The 25,532-nt window shown below is 33.2% G+C and overlaps 1 protein-coding gene across 2 annotated transcripts in view; it reads right to left on the bottom strand.

Annotated features, from left to right (window-relative positions):
- Positions 1–18,701, bottom strand: part of LOC126746757 (methylthioribose-1-phosphate isomerase) — a 29,961-nt gene extending 11,260 nt beyond the window's left edge. Inside the window, exons 1-5 of one of the 2 annotated variants that reach the window (XM_050455092.1) lie at positions 18,636–18,700; positions 18,332–18,580; positions 17,845–18,080; positions 1,161–1,369; positions 942–1,105 (exon numbers count right to left, since the gene is read on the bottom strand). In XM_050455092.1, coding sequence (XP_050311049.1) covers positions 942–1,105; positions 1,161–1,369; positions 17,845–18,080; positions 18,332–18,469 — 747 coding nt within the window. In that variant the 5' untranslated portion in view covers positions 18,470–18,580; positions 18,636–18,700. Of the gene's footprint in view, positions 1–941; positions 1,106–1,160; positions 1,370–17,844; positions 18,081–18,331 lie in introns of both variants that reach the window. The other variant, XM_050455091.1, reaches the window with a different exon arrangement.
- Between the last annotated feature and the right edge of the window lie 6,831 nt (positions 18,702–25,532).

Here is a 25,532-nt window from a genome sequence, read left to right as displayed (position 1 = left end):
TCCTATTTACAGATGAGGCAATATTTAATAAAAATGGACGAGTAAATAGACATAACTTTCACTATTATTCGTCGGAAAACCCCGAGTTCATGCGGAAGATTGACAACCTACTACTAAAATGGTCATTAAATGTGTGGGGGGAATTATTGGAAGCAGTATTATCGGTCCTATTTTTTTAATGGTCACCTTAATGGAGAAATATACCTTCAACTCTTACAAAATGAACTGCCTACTTGCGAATGTTCCATTAATTACTAGAAACCGAATGTGGTTACAACAGGACAGAGCTCCTGCACATTTTTTTCGAAATGTCACTGAACATTTGAATGTGACCTTTGAAGAAAAATTTATTGGAAGGAATGGCCAGCCAGATCGCCTAATTTAACAAAATTACATTTTTTCTTATGGGGTTTTAAAAAAGAAGTTATTTATGCGAGCAGGAAATACGAGACGCGTTTTATGCTCAAGTAACTCGACAAATGTTACATGGAGTAGAACGAGGTATTCAGGAACGTATAAGTGTATGTTTTGAACAAATCGTAGGACATATTAATCACTTGATGCAATAATATTGAAATGATTAATATTTTTAATATGCTTGTTTAATTATTATCGTAAATATTTGAAAAAGGACTTCAATTAAAAATAACCTTAACAACCAAAAATTAGTATAAAAATTTAAGCTAAAGGTGAGAAATGATTTTGTAATAAATTATATACAAAATTTTCTATGCATTTACAAAAAACTGCTGTTTTCCCAAAATCACATTTTATGTACTGCTTGGTTTACTTAGCTTTTAACCCCTAATTAAGACCACAAAATTCAGCCAAAGTGACAGAAAGTCCACATTTTATTACTCTATATATTTTTAAAATACCCTTTAGTATATAATGTTAATGTTATTGACTGTATAATTCAATTTAACTGTCCATATGCTTACCCTGTCTGCTCCAACAACAACGGCCGATATATTCCGACTTTTCATCAGGGCTGCCACCATACTATCACACACCAGTGTTGCTGGGATTTTCTCGTGAATCAATTCGAAAGCAGTCAATCTGGCTCCTTGGTTGTATGGTCTGGTTTCAGTACAATATACATGCTCTAAAAATGTTAAGTCTGTCAAAAAAAATTAAATTAAAATCGTTTTTTTATATACCTAATCTCCTCGCTGCTTGTAAACTTCTTATTACACCTAAAGCGGTACCGTATCCGGCGGTGGCGAGCGATCCTGTGTTACAGTGTGTGATCACCCTCACTTGGCTATCACCTGCGACTTTACTTAGAATTTCTTTGGCCCCGTTATCCCCTATCGCTTGGTTATCCGCTATGTCTTTTTCTAGCATTTGCTGAATTGTTATTAGGAACCTGCAATTCATTATTTATTAACTAAATAACATCCGTGCTAGCTGAATCATTAGACATACTAAGGGCATTAATATAATGCACCTATATAACTTAAAACTGTATGTGTTCATGTAACAACAACCTGATAACTCCCAAAAAAATTAATAATTGTTGCAGTTAATTAAAAATATTTTTAAACATTTATATACTTTCAAAGATATAGGTTCACCACACAATACACCAAATTTCTTATTAGATGATAGCAAGTTATACAATTATTATAGAGCCAAGTATGAAATTAATTTTTTTTGTGAAAACAACTGGTGTCTCAGGGTATTAGGGTAGGGTAGGGTATAGTTTAGTATATATGGGATATATACTATAATATAGTATATTAGTATATAATATAGTATATTAGTATATAATATAGTATATTAGTATATAATATAGTATATATACTATAATATAGTATATATGGCTGATAAAGTTCTTACATTTTGTAGATTTGTGGCCATGTATACAGGTAGACCAAAACTCAACGAATATCAGAAACTTCTCTAGAGTAAGGGCTAGTCCGCACTAGGAACTAAATTTTTCGACAACAATTCGAGATTGGGTACATTAACGAACTAAACTGTTCATAATATAATATACAAATAATTTTCGACAATTCAAAAATGGATTTGATAGAGGTAGCTTGCGTCGCAGCATTAGTGATAAGAAAATAGAAAATACTGGGTTCATCCCATTACTAGCCAACGGTTACTAAAGGGTCAATTTCACAAGCTGTACGAGGATTTAAGGTCGTAGCAAAAAAAGCCCTTTTTCAGCTTTTACAGAATGAGCCTTGGAAGTTTTGACGAACTACTAAAAATTATTGGACCTTCTATAAGCTATCAAGATACAAAATTCAGAAATTGCATGAAATCTCACCTGATGAAAGAGTAGCTGTTACACTGAGATAAGAAATTATGTAGAGCAAAAGTATTTATTTTATTCAATAACATATATCTGTAACAAATTCTGTAAAAATTAATATACATAGAGTTCTTATTGTGGACTTTGTGCTAGTGTATCGTTGCTGGTGATAGAATGAGGGGCTGCAATGTATAAGCAGCTAGACGAGCTATTGCTGAATTCTTGAGTTTTCTCCTGAGATATTTATTGGTAACTGAATATTTCTATAATTATAGTTATTTGGTTTATTGAGGTATCTGAGTAGTTATGATGGTATTCATAATTGTTCGGAAAAATAGAATTTTGCACTTGACTTGTAATTTTTGCTTATGATTAAGCTTCTTAAATGCTGGGACCAGTGATAATAGAAAACTTTATCCTCGTCAATCTCGTCAATATTTGGCTGACTTTAACTTTTGTTGCAAGCTTCCGCCTAAGCAAATCCTTCACCTTCGTCTATGGTCGGCAGAAGAAAGAGTAATTGATCATAATATATATATTTTCTTCTTTTCCTTTTTGCTTATCCGGACTTAAATAAGGAGTTTTATGACCAAGCAAAATCCATCAAATTATTATATTATATTAATAATATAATAACTATATTAAAAAGTATTTTTACATAGTAGTTAAAAGTAGTAGAAAAATAAAACACAACAAACAATGAACTCTCTCAAATGCCATTTGATTAATTACTTTTTAATTCGATTTACTTTAAAACAACAAGCGTTTAAACAATTTTTAATGCTTTTTATATCTCGAAAACAATAAATTTGTGAACAACTATTTATATGAACTTTGCTCGTTTTGTACGCCTTAAGAACTTGAACATGATTTAATTTACACCTTTAGATTCTAGGTACCTCTAGATTTTTAATAAAGCAAAAGAAAATTATAAAATTAAAAGTTGGACGACAAAAAGTTGTAGTGCGCGCTAGGCGCAAAGCAGACCATTAAATCTGTTCGCTTTTATTGAAAATTACTTTTAAGACATAGTTGTGCGTAAGATTCAAAGAAGGTAAGGTGTCCTAATAGAGACCACTACACTCTGCCTCTAAGAGATTCAACAATACCCTTGTATACCAGAATTAAAAACTTTTTTTATTATGTCTCTAATAGGGTAAAATGTACATATCAACTTTCTGATAATTTTTGTTAATCAAAGAACATGTTGATCCCATTTTAAATGTTTGTCAATAATAATTTCTAGATATTTAGTGTTATCAATTTAAGATAACTGACCACCAAGGCTGTCAATGTATATATTATTAAAATCGGGTTGATTTGCAGCTGTAAGAGAAAAAGCTAATAATTCAATTATGAGATATTCAGCGAAATGTTAAGAGTCCGGCCAGTGTTTTTTTTTACTTATTTCCAGTATTGCATTGCACTTTTTACCCAAGTTTCTCCAGAAAAAAATGACTACTGTGTCATTTAGACCCCATAAAAATTGTAAAAGCAAAACATGAGGCACTGTGTAATTTTTAATTTGTTCAAACACCTCACTATAATACTGCGACCACTTTTAAACCCGAATTGACATTCTTTAAGATGTAAGACATAATTAAGATAAGAAACAATTAATGGTAAAATTATTAATTAATAATACAAATGCGTCGATAATTGTCAATATTGGATTTACTTCCAGCTTTCCAAATTGGTCTTACAATTGCTATTATAAGACAGACAAGGACTTTGCTTTAATGAAATACCAAGCTGATAACGTGAGCCAATGAGGAAGCGATGTTATTGTTAGTGTGCTTGATAATTTTAGACGTAATGCCCTCAGCACCTCAAGCACAATAATCCTTTAAAGAAGTTATTTGTTTTATTATTTCATTTTTATTTGTATATTGGAGATTTACTTCGCTTGTACATGTTGTATCGAATATACAAAATTCAGTGTAAATATTTTAAGAGCGTATTGTTGGGAGTTAAAATAAGGCCTTTTTTCCTATAAAAATGTATCCTAAAATGCATCCCCTCAAAGCCACAGCCCGCGCAAATTGCTTGAAAAATCGATTATTGATCGATATTAACACTGACTACAGTTATACGTCAAATCTTTTGGAAAATTGCAAATTTTACAAAGTCCTAACTGTTTTGGGTCCTTTTGATATTTTCTGTCCCAAACATGGTGTAAATCCCATTTTAGAAATGGATTTGGTGGAGCTTGCCCGTTTGGTGGCCCATATATTATGTTTCCAATAAGAAATTTGAAAATCTAAAACACCATGTAATTAGTCATAAAAAATCTAAAATTATCGATTTTACATTTTTGGATAAAATGAATTTGATTTGACAAAAAATAAAACAGTCACAGCCCACTTCCTTTTCTCTAATCTAATAGGCTAATCGGATTTAATAATGCTCGCCTTTCATTTATCAGCGATTTTCTCGAAAACACTTAATTATAACGAAAAAATTTAAGAGACAAAAATTTTATATTTTTCATGACTAACTAGCTTGTTAAATTTCTTATAGGAAATGTAGGATACGGGCCATCAGAAGAGTAAGCTCCACTAAAGCCGGCCCTAAAATTGAATTTACACCATTTTTGAGCCGGAAAATAAATAGAGCACCCAAAAAACAAGGACATGTAATTCTTCAGAACAATTGATGCATAATTAAAATAATGCATATTAATATAAATAATTGATGCGTAATTTCGGTTCCAAATAATCGATTTTTGTGTAGCAATTTGTGCGGGCTGTAGGTCTAAGGGGGCATTTTAGGACACATTTTTACAGGAAAAAAAGTCTTATTTTAGCTGCAACAATACACTCTTAATATTTGCACCGAATTTTGCAACACAATATCATTATGAATTACAGTATAAGAATCTGTTACTTCATTTATTACTCTATACATTGTTTTAAAATCCTTTCACTACACATAATTTTACTTCTGTAATAATCATATTTACATTTTTGAATTAAAGTATGTGAGTAATTATTATACTCTTTAAAGGTAGTCTTATTTTGCATTTTTTCAAGAATTTTTTTTTCATTTTCTCTGTCTTTTTAATGATTGTAATGATATTAGATTAATAATAATTTTTTTGAATAGTTGCTTGAAAAAGGGCACGTAAAAGTATATTATTTAATTTTGATTTCGCAACTTCTGGATCTTACCTGTTCAAGATACAATCAAAATTCTGATTTTTTATTAAGTTTTTTAGTAAATCATAATCAATTTTAGTCACAGTGTAAGCATTACGTTCTTTTCTATGTGATTATATATTAATAACACTATCTATGTTAATCATAGTTCTCATCCATTAATCTTAATACAAAATTGGTTCAATACAAATGTTATTATTAAACAACCATGAAACAGAAGAAATCCTATTTAATCTAACCATTACAAACGAATTTTCCAATAAAAAAATCTGTGAAGTTTTTGGGGGTACATTTAGACAACATTTTAATTTTTAATGAATGAAAAATTAAATTCTCCCACTTTCTCTCTATGAAATAGGAAATCATTTGTCGACAAGTCTATACTATTGACAGTTTATCACTCTTTCAATCCCATTGTAATTATACAATTTTGCCTTCGAGGCACAATCTTCAAGCTAAGAAAATGTTTTCTCTACAGAGGAAGGTGATTCGTGTGATCCAAGGTCTGGACTTCTGGTACTGGCTGATGTAAGGAGTTATTTTTTGAACCCCAAATATTAATTCTTTCCTCCTTATACATATTGAGGTGTCTGCTATATTGAAGGAAATACAACGTAACTGCGATGATAACAATGTTAGACTAGATGAAGACTTGAGATGAAGACGAAGGGTTAATTATGTAAGCCTTAATAATAAACCAAATTTTTTTAATAAATTGCCTAGACATATTAGGAGAATGAATAAAAAACAATTTTACTACTGTGTGAAAAAATATTTGTTGACTAAGGCATTTTACAGCTCAGATCACGCAAATTGTTAGATCTTAACCAGTCAAATATGTTACTCAATTTTACTTAACTATAATATTGTGTCTGTAAGATTAATTCTGATTGTATATTTATAAAATTTTAATTCTGCACCAGCTGATGTCTTTTGTTTAGTATAGTTGTTTTGTGTAGAATTTTGTCTTAATTTTAGATGTTGCTTTAATTTTGCAAACTTTATTATTTTAAATTTTTAGATATATATTTTTGGACTGTGTAAAAAAATTTTACATTTCCTTAGCATGAATAAAACGGTATCAGTATAGTTGAATAGGGGTTTGCCATTGCTGAGTGAATGATAAAAGAAGAATACATAAGATTGCTTCTAGTACTTTTTTTTAAATATATGATCTCAATTACTCAATAAATCAGCCAAGTCCCTCATAGGAGAGTTAGTTTATTTATTTATCCACGGAAAACTTCAGTTATACATAAAAATACACTAACAATTAAGTCATCTTATATTTCATGTTATATCATCTTATTTTTCCGCTGAGAAAGCCAAAGAGGGACCTGCCGGGAGGAAACGACCGTCGGGGGCTCAAAGACGGAAAGCCAAACTGTTGGCGGCCAAGGGAAGGGGGGGGGACGGGGCCCAAAGAGGCACTGACACCCACCCAGACCAAGGCCAATACGAGCGAGACGCAAAAACGACATCGCTCGGAGGGAGAAACCCCGCCGGAGTCAAAAAGACCCAGGAAGAAGCCCAGGGGCCCAAGACGGGAACCAGGGCTGTCCTATCGGGATGCTGCGGCGGGGTTTCTAAGAATGGCCATAACAGCCAAAAAATACCCCGAGGCATTCGTCTCGGAGGAGCAGGCAAACACCCTAAAGGACTGGCTGCTCAACAAAACGCTCGCTCTGCAGAGCGGATCACAAATTGCGCCCAAGTTTGCAGGCGTAAGCCACGGTGGGGGAATCCTTCACATCACCTGTGTCGACGAGTCAACTAAAATTTGGCTCGTCGAACTGGTGCAGAAGGAAACTCCCTGGGAAGGGACTGAACTCCAGCTAACGGAGGACGGCAAACTTCCCAGACCGGTGAAGGCAATAACCTGGGTGCCGGGACCTACTGAGGAACCGAAAGCACTCCTACACAAGCTGGATGTTCAAAACAACATCAACACCAGCTTGTGGAAAGTGCTCGACATGAGGAAGGACCAGGACGACAAGGGTTGCCTGGTAACGCTCCTCATGGACGAGAAATCCTGGGCCAAAGTAAGGGAAGCGAATCAATCGCTATACCTCAACTTTGGCAGCATAAAAATCAGACTCTTGGCCAGCAGCCAAGAGAAAGGGAAGAGGGACCAGGCAACCCCTATGGAAACAGAGGGATTTCCGGGAACCTCTTCTTCCTAAAATCGCTCTCCGCAATGGGTGCGAGGCTGATACAAATAAACCTCCACCACTGCAAAGCAGCCACTGCGGCCTTACAAAAATGCATAGCCGACAACAATATTCAGATAGCCCTGATTCAGGAACCTTATACTTATAGGGGCCAGATAAGGGGACTAGGAAACCTCAACGGGAGACTAGTGTCAGACCCAAAAGAGGGACCTAACCTAAGAAGCTGTATCTTTATAAGAAAAGATATAGAAGCCACACCGCTGTGCGAGTTTTGTGACAGGGACACAGCGGCGGTCAAAGTACAAATCAAAACAGCGAAGAGGAGCTACGATACAATAATAGTATCAGCATACTTTCCGCACGATCAACAAGGGGAACCACCTCCGACAACAGTTCGGAGGTTGATAGACCATCAAAGATTGGAAAACCTTATAATAGGCTGTGACGCCAATGCTCACCACACTATCTGGGGAAGCACTGGAACAAACAAACGAGGCGAATCATTATTAAATTACTGTGCTGCCTCCGGTCTAAATATACTTAATGTGGGGGAGGAACCGAGAAACCTTCGTCAACATACTCCGCAGAGAAGTAATTGATCTAACCATTGGCAAGGGACGCATCTGCGACCTCGTTAAAAAATGGCATGTATCTGACGAACCAAGTTTGTCGGATCACAGGTACATAAGATTCGATCTAGAATCTATGGATACAAATCCGGAGACCTACAGGAACGCCAGGAAAACGGACTGGGACCTCTTCAATGAGATACTAGGACGCGAACTGGAGAACTGTCCAACGGAGGCAAAAGACAATGTAGAGCTCGAAGTGCTGACAGAGTCAGTCACTGAGGCTATTAAAGTTGCTTTTGAAAATTCATGTCCACTAAGCAAACCGCGTCAAGCAGGGAACACCTCATGGTGGAACCAAGAATTGGGCGAGCTAAGGAAGACAGTAAGAAAGCTTTTTAACAGAGCCAAAAGAACTGGCGAGTGGAATCTATACAGACAACACTTAACCAGGTACAATGATGCTATAAAAAGAGCAAAGAAAGAAGGGTGGAGGAAGCTATGCCGGGACCTAGCAGAGACACCAGCATATGCTAGACTCCACAAGGCAATATCCAAAGGGCCACGACAAACCCTAGGCTCTTGTCTAAAACCCGATGGAGAATATACGACAACCGAGGAAGAAACGCTTGGCTTAATGCTGAACACGCACTTTCCGGGATCGAAAATTCTCCACCAACCAGAACATACCCAGGACCCAACTCCTATCATTCCGAACAGGGGCAAAAGGGAACACTGGGAACTAGCAAAAAAGGTAGTAACCTACGAGAAGGTTAAATGGGCGATAAATTCCTTCAAACCATTTAAATCTCCCGGAATGGATGGCATAATGCCAGTCATGTTACAGCGGGGTAGCGAACTGCTGCTGCCTGCACTATGTAAAATAATGCGGGCAAGTCTAGCCACGGCGCATATACCAGAGAGTTGGAGGGAAGCAAAGGTAGTATTTCTACCAAAGACGGGACGCGACTCCTATGCGAAACCTAAATCCTTCCGACCAATCTGCCTTACATCATTCCTCCTAAAAACAGAGGAAAAGCTCATAGAAAGGCATATCAGGGACAATGTATTACGGGTCAACCCTCTACATCGACACCAGTATGCCTACCAAACAGGTAAATCTTGCGAATCAGCGATTCACGAGATAACCCAGAGGGTCGAACAATCTCTGAACAACAAAGAGATCGCCCTAGGAGCTTTCTTAGACATTGAGGGAGCATTCGACAATACATCATATGACTCAATCAACCGTGCGATAGCAGCACGAGGAATACATCCCATGATTGGCGGCTGGATAACCCAAATGCTAAATCATAGGAAAGTAGCAGCAAATCTCAACAGCACAACGGTTAAGGCCAAAGTGTGCAGGGGAACACCGCAAGGGGGCGTACTGTCACCGCTGCTGTGGAACCTTGTATCGGACAGCTTGCTGACACGACTGGAGAGGCAGCTTATCCTCGCTATAGGATATGCTGACGATATAGTCATCCTTACACGAGGGGGTAGTCAGGCTCATGTATTCGAAAAAATGCAAAGAGCCCTGACTACTGTCGAGCACTGGTGTGAGGAAGAACAACTAAGGGTAAATCCCACAAAAACTACTCTGGTTTCCTTTACCAAAAGAAGGAAACTAGAGCCCTTTAGAAACATAAAATTTTATGGAGAAAATCTGCGACTTGAAGACGAGGTCAAATATCTAGGTATAACCCTGGATAAAAAACTCAGCTTCAAGAAACATGTAATCCAGGATACAAATAAAGCCACGAAAACTCTTATGTACTGTAAGAGAATGTTCGGTAGATCATGGGGACTGTCACCAAAAATGGTACATTGGATGTACACGACAATGGTTAGACCCATCATTACATACGCAGCACCTATATGGTGGCATGCGGCAGAAAAGAGGACTGTAATACAGATACTCAACAAAACACAACGAATAGCATGTCTGGGCATAACAAGAGCGATGTCAACAACGCCGACTGCTGCCCTAGAGAACCTGATAGGACTAAGCCCGCTACACTTAGTGGTACGGGCTGAAGCTATAACGGGGGCGAAAAGACTGCTGTCAAATGGCGCAACAATCCTATCGAAAGATGGGCACAATGCCTCATTTGACAAGATACAGGACCTTGGGCGCCTGGCCCTAAGAACAGACAGAACCAAGGTCACATACCTAGACAAACCTTTTGTCATCAAAGAGAAAAGGGGACCACTGGACAAAGAAGCGGACAGGCTCAGGCAAAGAGGTTACTCAGTATGGCACACGGCAACCAAACGATCCAAGATCGGGGTAGCTGTGGGCATGGTGGAGGACGAACAACAGGGCAGACAACTTATGCTAAACCTGGGCCTCGAAACAACAAATTTACAGGCAAGCATAATAGGAATACAAACCTGTGTCCAGTCCAACTGATGAGAGAAGGGCTGCCAAGAGGCAAAACCTTCGCAATTTTCACAGGAGACCAGGCTGCAACACTTGCACTACAACAGTTCGACACTAAGGCAAGGACTATGCAAAGCTGCTGGGAGGATCTCAGGAACCTCGCCGAAGCGCAAAATAGGCCAGAGATAATCCTAGCAGAGAATATGGGCAACAATAAGGCTGCAAGAAGGGCTATCCAACTTGCAACCCAGGGAGCCAGCAACAGCCTGGTAGGCCCTGAACCAACATGTTGTGTCAGCGATAAGACCTGGAAGAGGGAAATCGGCAACTGGCTAACAAACCAGAACAAATTCTACTGGGAGCAGCTGCCAAAGATGGAACAATCCAAACAACTTATAGGCAGCCCACCCTTCAAGAAGGGTGAGAACATACTGGGCCTCTCCAGACAACAACTGCGAAGGGTCGCAGGGCTACTTACAGGCCATGCACCCAGCAGGAAACACCTGCATACGCTAGGGAAATCAGTTACCTCGCTATGTAGGGGATGCAATGAGGAGGACGAAACAACTCTTCACATACTGTGCTTCTGTGAAGCATTTAATCAAACCAGGGCAACATTCCTGGGGGAAGAGAAACCCTCACCAGAGGGTATAAGAAATCTACCACTGGGCACAATCCTGGACTTCCTTGAAGCTACAGAATTGAACCTGTGGGACTAAACATATGGGACACAATAGGACTGCTTCTTAGCAGACCGCAGTGTAGGGAGCCACAAGGCACCACCCAACGGTGGAGTTTTAGTGGGTATAGGACGAAACAGACTCGACACTGAGTTCCACACTACTGGGGGCGGCGCCGCGTAACCAGTGTTCATAAAGAATTTGTCCATCGACCCTCCCCCCCCCCCAAAAAAAAAAAAAGTCATCTTATAAAATGGTATATTTTATGTATAGGTATTACATAAACCAGACTTTTCTGACATTTAGAAATTTTGACTGAGATTTTGGATTTTTATTGAAAGCCAATTTATTAGAGTTTGCTCTGATCGTGACATTATGTGTAGTAAAACTTAAGAAGAAAGAGTTTTGCTTGTTGCTCCCTACACTGCAATGCATTCATTTAATGTGGATTCAACTAGAGATAAATATATTAGTTTTAATAATTTATAGTTCATGAACTGTCTTAGCTGGTAGAATTTATGAATAGGTTTCCTAATGTTAGTTGATACATATTTCATATATAAATTAGAAAAAAGATTTTTTTTCAATTATAACTCTAAGATATGTGATTTCATGTATTTTTATTATTTCTAGATTGCATTTACAACGAGCATAGTCCAAACATTGACAAGATTATTAAAATCTTCAACTTTTTTATACCTTGTGTTACAATTAGTTCCTTTGATAAGTAATTTAAGAAGCATTTTCTCCTTTTCCATCAGGCAACAAATTTAGCAAGCAGCCTATTACCAGTGTTGAATATAATAAAATTGTGCTTTACTTAATTCCAGAAATAAGCCTATGCACAGATTTTCCCGCTTGATTACCTTTACAACCTAAAGTTTTGTAAACAGATTTTGTAACTGAAATTACGACATCCACAGTACTGCAATTATCTTAAAAACCAGTATTGTTCTTTTGAGATTATTTTATTTTTCAGAAGAAACTCCTTTAATCTAGTTGTGAGAGAATTCTCATTTAATTTAGAAAGTTTTCCGGCTATTGCTATTGGCCGATAATTACTGGAACGTTTCCCGTGTTCTGATTTATAAATAGTAGATATAATGGCGATTTTTAAGTGGAAGTTGCTCCGTTTAATAAATAAAATTTATCAAATGTTTTAAAGGCTTAAGTAACTTTAAGTGATTAAATTTTAATTTAAGTATAGTAACATCGTCGGAACCAAGGGGAAAGTTATTTTTGAGACTTTTTATTCTGTTAATTCATTTTCAGTTATCAGTGTAAAGAACTATAGAATTTAAAACTGATTCACTATTTCTATTACATACATTAATATTTAGGGCTGGAGCCTATCTCAATATCTAAGATATATTTAATCTTTTTTTTTCCTTTTTATTAATTATTGAATTTTTTCGTTATTGCCTGGTTGATATTTTTTCATGTTTGTTTAGGATCACTTACAACCACTTTCCAAATGCGTTTTTTTTCCCAATAATTTGATATGATTAGTTTTTAAATCGGTTGACAAATAAGCCCATAAGAAGAAAAATTTACAAAAATGAACGAACAGCAAGTATTTTTTTCAACTGACATAACACATCATATTTTGTCAAACGTCATATTACTATATTACTACTATACATATGACGAGAATAAAAGAACAAATTTTTCAATGCAATATTTTTTTCAGTATCTTAGTACGACATATTTTATTTAACATTTACCTAAACATAACATAGGTATACACAAACGGTAAACAAACAGAAATATAAGGTTTACAAATTATTTTAACATAACATGTTCGAAACTACCACCTTCTTGTCTAATGCAAGTACGTATGCGTGGGAATATGGCGTGCGGCATCAACTTTTTCTTCATTGGTAAACATTTCATATATTAGCAAATTTATTTAAATAACAAATAATAATTGCGCTTCACAAGATGTCATGTACTATGTCAATTGAAAAATAGTTTAGGAAGGCGTCAAAACGCAGTCTATTCAAGCAATCAAAGCCTTCTATGCTATTTCTATTGATTAAATGCGTTTATTTATATAACTTAATTTTTTTCTTCTTATGGGCTTATTTATCAACCGATTTAAAAAATAATCATATCAAATTATTGAAAAAAAAAACCGTATTTCAAAAGTAGTTGTTCCCAATAATGTGCTATTTAAAAAAAATAAGTAAATGCCAAAATTAATGCGGAATTTAGACATTTTAAACAGGCGCGTGAAAGATTTAAGTCACAAAATGTAACAAAAACTATTTTTCCGTGATTACTTGGTTAAAAATTGAAAGTTTCAACGCATTCTTGGCACCCTATTTTAAAATTAAAAAAAAATTTTTTTTCTATGAGTATAAAACAAAAAGTAGCAAATAGAGCATCATTGTTTTTAGAATATTATTTTCTATTGAAATACGTAATAATATACCAAGTGTCCCATTTAAACTAAGAAAGTTAGTGTCTCTTCATGTTAAACCAAAAGTGATGGAAAACAATAGAATATGTCAAAAGATGCTCTTATAACTATTCTATCGATATACCAAATTTCATTTGTTTATGTTGAAAAATAAAAAAGTTATTAAGTGTTTCCTTTTTTCTGTGTCACCCGGTATATAAAATATAGCTTTAGAGGAGTTACTCTGAAGTGGTTAAAATGATATTTGTCGGAAAGAAATCAATAAGTTATGTTTGAAAATCAACTCTCACATAAACAGTCAGTTAAGCAGAGCATTACACAGGAATCTGTGTTGAGACTGGTGTTTTTTTTGTTTTTATATCAATAATATTACAAATATATGAATGTATGACATTTTTACAATATTTGTAGATGATGCCATCATATCATGGAACCATAAAATTGAGGAGTAAGTAAAAACTAAAAAATATCTGTGAGGTAAAAAAATAGTTTGACTCAAATTTGTTGACTTTTAACATCAGTATTTTGAATGACTGTAAGTTTTTTAATCTAGATCAGAATAAATGTTCAGGTAGGTATTCATATTGAAAATGGATTAAAGTTTGAAGCTCATATAGAGACATTACAAAGTAAACTGGTGTCTGGCTGTTTTACACTAAAGATTTTGAGTATAGTCAGTTAGAAATGGAAACTGTAAGGGTGGATTAATTGAATCTCGCTTGAGATATGGAATTGCTTTTTGGGATAATTGCTCAAAGCAGCAATTTAATAAAGTTTTGTTCTTGCAAAATTAGCAATTGGATATATGTAGGAAGGCTTCTTCTTGAGATACATGCAAGCTATCTGTAAAACTGAATTTATTGACTTTGTTATATTTGCTTAATTTGGAAACAGCTTTTCTAGTCTACAAGAAGTCTTGTGAGAATATACAAACCCCAAATACAAAAGATACCATCATCATATAGAGTGGCATAGCCGATACCATCAACAACACTCATTAAAAAGTATCTGTTTTACAAAAAGCAAGGCCATTTTTAACATCTCCCGTTAAGCATTTAATTTCTGTAGGGAAATGATTTAGGAAGAAATTAAAAGAATTAATGATTGTCCACCGTTTTTCAAGCATGAATACTTTGAAACAAATTTTATTTAATTGAATGAATATGCTTTGTATTGTATATTTCTCATGTCTAATCATGATACATGTTTTATTTATATTTTGGTGTATTTTGAATGACTAATAAGGAAATGTGAAATCTATAGGATTTTCAGTCTCTTGCGGGAATTTTATTAATATACAAATAAATATGGTAGGCAATGAAAACTGTGAAATATGCTGGACTAAACTAATGGACTAGTTGCGATCTTTGTGCGTCGAAAATTCACAAAAAATGTACCAGCTTAAGATCATTGGAAATAAAATGCATGCCACTGCAGAAAAGAGTTTTAGTACTGCTTTGCTTACAATGTTGCTTGCAATGCTTAAAAGTCTTATGAAAAACACCTAAAATGTTTAATTTATTGGATGAAATGAAAACGAGGTATCAAAACTAAGAGATGAAGTAACTGAACTTAGAAAAGAAATCAATAACCTCAATCAATCATTAACAAAATTCTTACTAATTCTGATGTTGCGAAAAAAAGCCAAACAATAATGGGAGATAAGCCATCTCAACTACCTACACTAATTATGAAATCCAAAACTGGCTTGGACTCTGAAAAGACTAAAACTATATTAAGACAAAATAAACCCCAATGGTTTGCAAATAGGTGTAAAAAATAATTATACCACTAAAAATGGAAATCTGGTTATTAGGTGCACCACAAAAGAAAAAAAATACTAAAAATAAAACCCACTTAAAAACGCAATTGATACAAAATTAAAACACACAATCGACGCTAACATAGCAAAGAAGTAAAAATCTCGAGTTAAGGTTGTGGTATATAAAGAAGACAGAATACCAGAAATCATTAAAGACAAAATCAGATAACAAAACCATTGAATAAAACAAAATGATGAATTTACAGTTACTTAAAAAAACACCAAAAAGAGTGTTGACCCACTGCTTACTGGAAGTTTATCAACTCTGGAATGGTCTGTATTCACTGTGCCGTGTATGCCGATGTCCCCTTTACAAAATGCAATAAGTGCCAAGGATCCAATCACAAAAGCAACACTTGCACTAATAAGACTGTATGTGGTACTTGTGCAGGAAAACACAAAACAAGCACATGTAATAGTGCTCAAAAAAAATGTTCTCAACAAATAGAAAATATCATTTAAAACACAATATTAAACATACAGCCTTAGATACCAATTGCCCATCAACAAAACATTTTCTTGAAAGCACAAAAAAAAAGATTGACTATGGGGAGTAATGGTTATAATTAATCAGGATGATATTCTGAACAACATGGATGGAGACAACAATATCTTAACTAAAAAGGTGGACTGCAATATCCTATATAATGAAGTAAATATAATGCAAATATTTTTCATTTAGTCCATGTAAACATCAGGAATGTAAGAAAAAATTTTAACAATTTAATTGTTTTATTAGAAAATGTTAGTTTACGGTTTTACAGACATAATTGTATTTAGCAAAAAGTACTTTCGAAAAATCTTTCAGTGATAACTTAAACATAAGGGGTTATGAAACATTCTATAATGAAGGCAAATATAACAAAAAAGATGGTATCATAATTCTTATAAAACCAGAGCTAGAGCCGATATTTTCTAAGATAAAACTGCTGAAATCTCAAGCCACAGTGGCTAGAGTAGTATATCATATTGGGGATATTGCTTTGGCATAACAGCAGTGTATAAACCTCCACCCATATTTCAAAAGATCTTTTTTATCCAAGATTTGGAAGAATTCTTAAGTTTGAATAATAATTAACAACTAGAAATATTTACTGGAGATGTTAGTATTGATTTATCAAAAATTGCAAATAATAGTGTTATTAAATATACAACTGTTATGTGCCAATTAGGTTATTTATCTTATATAAATTCAACTACTTGACCAGACACAAATACATACTAATCTAGATCACTCAAAGGTAAAAATATTCCTTGCGTAGAATTCAAATGATTTGTTCTAGACAGCTATGAAACAGACAATTTTCAGCAATGATAAATATCGGTTTAAAAAATATGTTTATTACCAATTGTTCAAGGACAAATTTTTGTTTGTTTTTTTTGGTAAATGACAAAGATGGAATCAAGGGTAGGATTTATCACAATAGTTTAAGATTAATTAGGTAGGTTTACTAAAAACAGGAAAAGAAATAGAAACAACTTTTCTCTGAAATAATTACACACAGGTGTTTTATGTACACCTAGGTATTAGGTTAAAACAAATAAATGTTGTAATAAGATTTTTTTCTTTTTTTTTTTTTTTAAATATATTCAATTAATTTATGATTTTAATTTTAATAATAAGTAATAGTAAGTTTATAATAAGTGGGCAGGAGCCAGGGTGTACTACCCTCCAAGGAAGGAAAGAAAATATTCTATATACAAATAAAAATTTACTTCATTTACATTTTACAAAATTTACTTTCATTAAATATGAAATTAAGATTAAAAAACACCCAGATGATTTCAACTGATCAACACCCACAGGAAAAAATTTTTTGGACTTTACACACCAATCACTGAATTTTTGTAATTTCAACAGGAAGCTAGATAAATTATAGCAGCTTTATATAACAAAATATTTGCAAATTATTTCAAGAAAAAATCGCGTTTGCAGTGCACGTGCGAATATCTGATAATTACTTTTTGATTACAGACACTGGCCAAATTATCTTGTCTTATCTAATATCTTATTTATGTTGCCTTATATAATAATAAAAACGTTTCTTGGCATGCTTTTATTAGGTTACATGTGTATTATAGTCTACAAGCAAAGTTAATAATCAAATTAATTATTAAAAATGAGATAAAAATCTTGGCAAAACCAGTTGGAGAACCTTCAAAAAAAAACTATAAATTTACATTCAATTTACTTGGAAATATGCTGGTTTTTATAAAATAGGTCAAAAGGAGAATGATGATAACAGTTATCAGCATTATAAATTTGCTAATTGTCCTAAAATTATACAAATATTTGCAATATGTTGTATTTTAAAACTGAATGATATAAATGAGTTTTTTTTTTGAGTAAAAATTTAAATTTATACTCACTTATTTTTCATATCTTCCAAACTCACAGATCCATCCTTGCTTAATTCATTTACAAGATCTATAAGCTCTTCAGCAGCAGTTTTCATATTCACAGCCGTTGGCCGAGAGGAGACCAAGTAGTTCAGTTTACCCTCAACCTCTTGACGAAACTGCTTCTTGCTCTCAAACTTGTCATTTTGCAATTCCACTGCTAGACTCAGGCAGCCCACTATAGCTATGGCTGGTGCTCCTCTAACCTGTCGTATTAAATCTATTTACAATTGAATCAGTTTAGATACCAGTAATATGAATTGTTGTCTAAAGATCAGGGAAGTTATGATAAGATTATAGTGTAGCTATATAAGGAAACCAAATCCATCTAAAGAGACCCTCAAGAAACCCTAATCTTTAAGTATTCCATACTATTCTTCAGTATAACAGTTACACAATACATCTTTTACTTGAATAAGGTTATTAAATGGTTCAGTTGCAATATGAAAGTACTTACTTGCATTTTATTGATAACCTTCCATCCATCTTCCACTCCTTTAACTTTCACATACTTCGTGATCGCTGGCAGTAGAAGTTGATCCAGAATTTCTAGATTATTGGTTTCCCTATTATAGATGATGGACTTGAGAGCCATGGTCAACAACTGGTTAGCTTTTAACGGCGATACACGAAAACGGAATAATGTCTAACGATAATTCGAAACTAGATATCCATAATACCGTACGAGAAACGTGAATTTATTTATCTGGAGATGAATGAAGGGTTATAACTTATATATGGGAAATATGCTTAAAATCTACCCGCTTATCCGTATTTCGAAACCGCCGGCGCCGGCGATAAACGACATTTACGAAATGTCACTGACCTGACCGACCTCAAATCACCACTGACAGTGACAGGTGACATAAACTAATGAATGTAACCTGTCAAAGAGGGTTTGCAGACAGTATACCGTGCCAACCGGAAAAATCATTTTTAAATGTATCTAATGTACCTTGGCCCTAGTTTTTTGATTATAATTTTAAAAAACGCGTTAAAATAATTTCTATACATGTCTAGTGGAAAATCAAATTTAATCAGAAAAATAGAACTCTAACCAACTTTATAGCATAACCTATAAATGCTAATTCAAAACAGCTGATTTTTGTTTATTAATATGTTCCAAGACCAAGTGGTTAGTTGTCAGGATTGAGTCAAAAAAGCTGAAAAAAGACATAATTTACTAAAAAAGGTAAATAAGTGATAAAATAAATGCCAATCAAATATTAACAGCGAGCTAATACTGTGAAACCTAAGCAATAATGAGTTTATTTATTTATTTATTTATATATAATGTTTTATTTATTTAAAAACTACAGTAAAAAACCAAGTATAGAGTAGGCTACAAAGCAGGTAAATCATTTACAGTATTCCTATTATACTATTGGCCTTGAATAAGTAATTGATACATTAAAAATATATTCACTTTCCAAATTATTGTAGAGGTGACACATGTATATTGTGGGAGAATTTAGATAATAATTGGTTTGAGCACTCTTCACAGTAAATAATAATTGACATCTTCTCTGGTACACAGGTTCATTATAAGCTATCATACCCAACAAATTGGGATCATCTATTTCTCTTCTAATTAATTTGGACAAAAATGTCCTGTTCCCCTTTCTTTTTTCAAATTCAAAATATGCTTTATTGTTCCAAACATTTGTTGTTGTGAACAAAGCTGTATAAAACAAAAAGAAAAAGGAGGTGACAACAAACAACAAAAAATATAGGATATATACACACAAATTAAAATAAAATAAAGCGCTGATAAAACCTAAAGCAAAAAAAACACATTCAAACTTATACCAGTAGGAACTAAATACATTAAAAGATATCATTATAATATTTTTCAATATCATAATAGGATCTTACAACAATCAATTTCCTTCCTTCCTTTTTAAATCTATAAGCCTGACAAATCTGTTTTATTCTGATAGGCAAATGGTTAAAAAGTTGACAACTATTATATGCAACAGAGTCATGCACCAGGGCCGATCTAGGAATGGGCAGTTGCACCCTATGTGTCTTTCTTGTGGAGTAAAAAGACAAATCCTGACTCAAACTACCATTATATTTCTTGTGTATTAGAGATATTATTTCAAGTATAAAGAGACTGGGCAATGTTAAAATTTTGTCCACAACAAAGAGAGTCTTACATGAATCTGTAGCTTTGGCTTTATTCATGTACCTAATTGCCCTTTTTTTTGATGTATGTATCAAGGGTTTAGAACAAAAAGCCCAAAAACTTTTGCCTTACCATAAATGCGATTCAATTAATGCAAAATATGCCTGTTTTGTCATACATTTATCTAACTCATTGGAGATTATCCTAATCCTATTTTTAAAAGTTAGAGCACTGTCCCTCTGACTCCATAATAATCTACCACATTAAGATGTCTTTCATGAGAAATAGTGTCAAATGCTTTTGCCAAGTTAATAAATACTGTAATACTTTTTTGCCCAGACTTTATAATGCATCAACAGTGAAATAGCCAATTACAGATACAATTATAATCTGAGAAGTAAACAATCTATAATTTACGAATTGGACACTTTATAGATTGGTGAACCCTCAAAAATGTTTGTTCTTGGAAAATCCCAGTTAAGTCTCTGTGTAGTACTACCAATATTGACCAAGAATGGACACATTGAAAGTATTTTTGAAGTAATGATTTTCCAAAGAAAATCTATTAAATTACTGCAATAATAATAATAAGGCATTTTAGCCTTCATTCAGATATTAACCATTTTTTTGAACAAGTATTTCAGAAAAGTACATTGCACATATTCTATAGTTTTAGTCTATATTTCATATTGTGGTGACCATATAATACAACTTTTCTTCAGCACAGGCAACACCAGACCATCAAGCAATCTTAGACAACAGTGTACACTAAAAACCTTAGTGGACAATAAATTCTGACTAAATTCCATTTTTTTATATATAAAAACCAACTCAATAGTGTTATCTGTAAATGACAGTTTACAAGCGAATATGACAATTTAAGTCTTTCTCATGCCTACAGTCTTGTAATTGTGCCCCATTATTAATGTAAGTATAATTGGTTAAATTTTTATTAAGAGTTAAGTAGATAGAGAAATACTTTTTTAATTAAAATTAAAATGATTCAAATTACATCAGATTACAACTCTTTCTAAATTTTTCATGACATTCTTTGATTGAATTTATTTCCATGTAGATTTTAAAGTCCCCAACAAGACATACGGTCGTTGAATTAGCTATAGTACTTAACATGTATTTATAAGGATTAAAAACAGCAGAGGTCCCAAATTGGAGCCATCTTTGAATTCAACATATTGCTGCCTATCATTTAAATAGAAGATAAGTAATTGAATTATTTGTCATATTACTTTTATAGAGAGATTTTACTGACTTTATTCATTTTCATTGACTTTATTATGCCTGACTTTATCTCTATATCTATATAAACTATGTGTATCCTTTTATTCAAAGCATTTTGTACATATTGGCAAAATGTTATTAAATGTTATTTGTTCACTTTTCCGGTTTCAAAACGAACATGTATTATATGTAAAAAGGGGCTTAAGAATTTTAGTAAATGTTTATTAATTGATGCTTGTGGAGACCCAATAATGGTCAGATGCACAATTATTTCTTAGAGAATAGTTTTTTGTTACAAGGCTTGCAATCTTTGTGTTGAGGAAGGAATGTTTTATTCCATTTCCACACCCACATTTGTAAAGAATTTGTTAAAATAGTTTGATATATCTATATCTAAGTTAATTATTGCCCAATTATGCGCTACTGGCTGAATATTAATGCGGTCTTATTATCTGTGTGATTTGTCTCGTCCGTATTTATGTTATATATCCCCTTTAAATTATTTTTATTTGATTTTCATAATATTCGTTATTTGTCTTTTTTACTTATTTATTCAAGTTTTCTATAAGTATATTGTGTCAAGCTGAGTATTATAGCTTCTGAATAATTGCCGTTTTAATTTATCTCTATGTCTAACGGAAGTTATCAATTAAACCATCATTCATACTTACAACATTTAACCAATATTTATTTTGTAACAACAATTTAATTTTATCTATATTAATGTTTTTTTTGTTAATTGGGTCTGGTATTTCTTGAACAACTTTAGTTAGTATGACTTATATTATTCATCACGTGTCAGTAATAATAGTCAGTAACATACCTACCTAGTATGAATGAATCAAGATAAAAATGTTTAAATCTATTTTTATCTTTAACAAATATCTAATCAAAACACACAAATCAGGTTACAGCTTTTATATAAGATTGAAATCACAATTCATCCATACAAGTATCATAATAGGCAGCATGATAGGTGGGGGTTTGTACACTAACTAAGTAACACCAAAAGAAATATTATTCTTATTAAATATTATCAATCTTCCAATTATTATCAATAAGTTTGGCAGATGATCAAAAGAAAAGCTTACATTTATATTAGTTTTCACAAACATTATAACCCCCATCATTTTTGTTAAAGTTCAATATTATAATGTATAGGTATTAAAAAACAGTTGTATTCGGTATTTGAAAACATTCATTTTAGATAATAATATAAGAGGAATATGTTCTCTTTAACGTTTTTTAAATGTCTCGACAGTAGTGCATGGTAAACTTGACTGATTACTGCCAGTGTTAAGTCATGACCAGGCAATTTTTAGTTAGTTGAATAGAAGTCCGTATTTTATAGGAGAATGTGTATATAAAGATTACAAATAGGGGAAGTCTTTATCTCCAAGAAAAATGCATGTAGGTCACTTAGGTAAATGTATTATGCATTTCGGCTGTGTAAACAGCCATCATCAGATACAGAACATTGCAAAAAACATATACGTTAATGTCAGTAACATACGAACGTATATGTGACCTACATGCATTTTTCTTGGAGATAAAGACGTCCCCTATTTGTAATCTTTAATATTCAGTTAATTTCATAAAAAACCTTACTGTAGATAATCGTTTGTTTATAATATTTAATGGAACATCTGTTGTTGAGGAACCCATCGCCAAGTTTTTGAATATCCATCTTGACCAAAAACTCACCTGGGAATACCCTGTTTAGCAGCTATGTGCTAAGCTTAGCTCAATATTTTTTTGAAAATATCATTTATTTAAGCAATCAGTTAGATACAAGATATTACAATTATTATTAAAATTAAATACATATTGTGAAAGCTAATATAAATGATAAACTCTTAAACAATGCATTTATAGCATTGGTACCAGAGTTTCACTAATAACTAAACCGCAACACGTGTAGTCTTGTTTTACAATCATTACATTAAATTAAATACGTAATTAATACCTAAACATACAGAAATTAATTTTAATATTGAGTAACAACAATCTTACGTTTTTTAATAAATCTGTTCTAAGAATTCTCCTGTTTTATTTCAGAAGACAAATAATTAAATATCTGTGAAGCTTTATCAATAGGATTTCTTAGAGTTATGTTCGTTAGCATTATTTAGTCAAACATTATTATTTCTTAATTGATATGAATGTATGTCATTTGAGTATACAATGGTGTCATTGGACTTTTATGGCTTATGTATAATCTTAAAAATTAATTTTGTCTGCTCCAATCGAAAAGGATTTTAAGTATTTTATTTTGTAACATTTTAATTTTCTGAAAGTTAGTGTTAGTACATGTGCTCCACACCGGAATGAGATATCTTATTGTCTGAATACAATAGAGCAGTGTCGTCTGCAAATGTCAAATACTGGACATCCAAACAGGCTAACCTCCTTAACTAAGGATAAATAGTGCATATAGTAAGGGCTCCAGTGCAGATCCTTGGGGTACGCCACAGTTATATGTCAATACTTCACTTTTCTAACCATTTAGATACGCATATTGCTTTCTGCCTAACAAGTACGACTCAATCAAGGCAAGTACAACCTCCCTAACCCCATTTTTTCTAATTTATCCAGTAAAGTAGTATGATTCACCACATCAAAAGCTTTTCTTAAGTCTACAAAAATAACTAATACAATTTTACCAGTGTCCAGCTTGGTTGAGATATAGTTGAGCAGATAGGTGGTACTTAGAGTACTACTATTTTTAAGAAATTCATACTGCTAGAAATCATATAAGATATATTTTTGAACAAATTATGTTATTCGCTTCTTCAATACTGTTTCCAGAATTTTAGAAAATACACTAATTATAAAAATTGGTTTATAGTTAGTTGAGTTTTAGATCCTGATTTATGTATTGGACAGACTTTCGATATTTTTAGTTCTGAAGAAAAATCACCAGTAACAAGGGCTGTAGTGACAAGCTTTACCAATATGTTCTTTTATATTGATTAAATTCTCCGATATTAAGTCATCCGATATTATCATGGCCTGGTGCTGATTTTTTTTCAGGTTTAATATTATGCTATTTAATTCATTACGATCTGTACGTTCTTAAAATACATTATGGCCACATTCAATTAAACTTTTGGATATTATTTAAGTGTGTAGTTTGATTTTGTCCCGACCCTGATCCTGACCTGACCTTATTTCCGATCCCTGACCATGATCGTAAATTTCTGTAATCTATCCCTGTAAAATATATATTCAAACTATTTGCGATATATTTACTATCATTTATAAGTGCACCATGTATTTCGATTTGATTAATATTATCACAGTCTAACAAATCATTGAAACAAATCGTTGAAATCTATATACTTTGATATTATTATTTTCACCTGACTTATGTAAAAATTGATTTATTAGGTTCAATTGTTTTTTTAATTGTTTACATTTTTTTCTAAATGTTTTAATAGTTTTATGTTATTATTTATAAAATTTTTCCTGTAATATATTTTTTGATTATACTGATTAAAGACTTGGTAAATATTGAAACACTTAGGACTCTTTACTATGGCTTAGTGCAATTTTCTCTGCAGTCTGGTCTGATTTTTTGGGGTGCAAGGGCACACTTTCATAAGGTATACCGCTAATTACTTTGCCAAGCCTGTACATTCTACAGCTTGTAGATTATATACTAAAAAATTAAGTTTCACTTCTAAAAAGTGAATATTGGGAAGGAAATCACCAGATTACCAGATTGGCGGTAGGGCCGAACTCCTCCCTATATGCACATTTAATGTGTAAATAAAACAAAAACTATTCTGGGGTTGGTCGATAGACCACGAAAATTTGAACATAAAACTAAAAATGTCCTCTTAGATTAAGTTCAGGAATTTATCGAATTTTGAATATAAGGAAAGCTGCCAGTGGTCATTTCTGCAAAAAGTGTAATATGTTGTATGACATCGTATTATGTTTTTTAATCTGTTTTATTGCATACATATGCAAAATTTCCACCATGAAACTATTCCACTAAAAGAAATAAAATATAGATGTTTCTATGTTGTTTTTCAGATGGACTCAACCAGAGCAGCTCACATAGAAGAAGCTCGCTCTACCTTAACAACCATTCAAGAAATCTCGCAATTACTCAATACAGGGCTGAGTCCCGAAGCCCTTTCTATATGCGTAAGGCTTTGTGAGGCCGGAGTCAACCCCGAGGCATTAGCCTCTTTAGTGCGAGACCTCCAGAAGGAAGTTAGAGAGTTCCAACAGAACCGAAATGAAAACTAGATTAACTTTTAAAAATGATAATAAAATATAA

This window comes from Anthonomus grandis, chromosome 18, assembly GCF_022605725.1.
Source record: "Anthonomus grandis grandis chromosome 18, icAntGran1.3, whole genome shotgun sequence".
Classification (NCBI taxonomy): Eukaryota; Metazoa; Arthropoda; class Insecta; order Coleoptera; family Curculionidae; genus Anthonomus; species Anthonomus grandis.
This window is presented reverse-complemented; position numbering and strand designations above follow the sequence as displayed.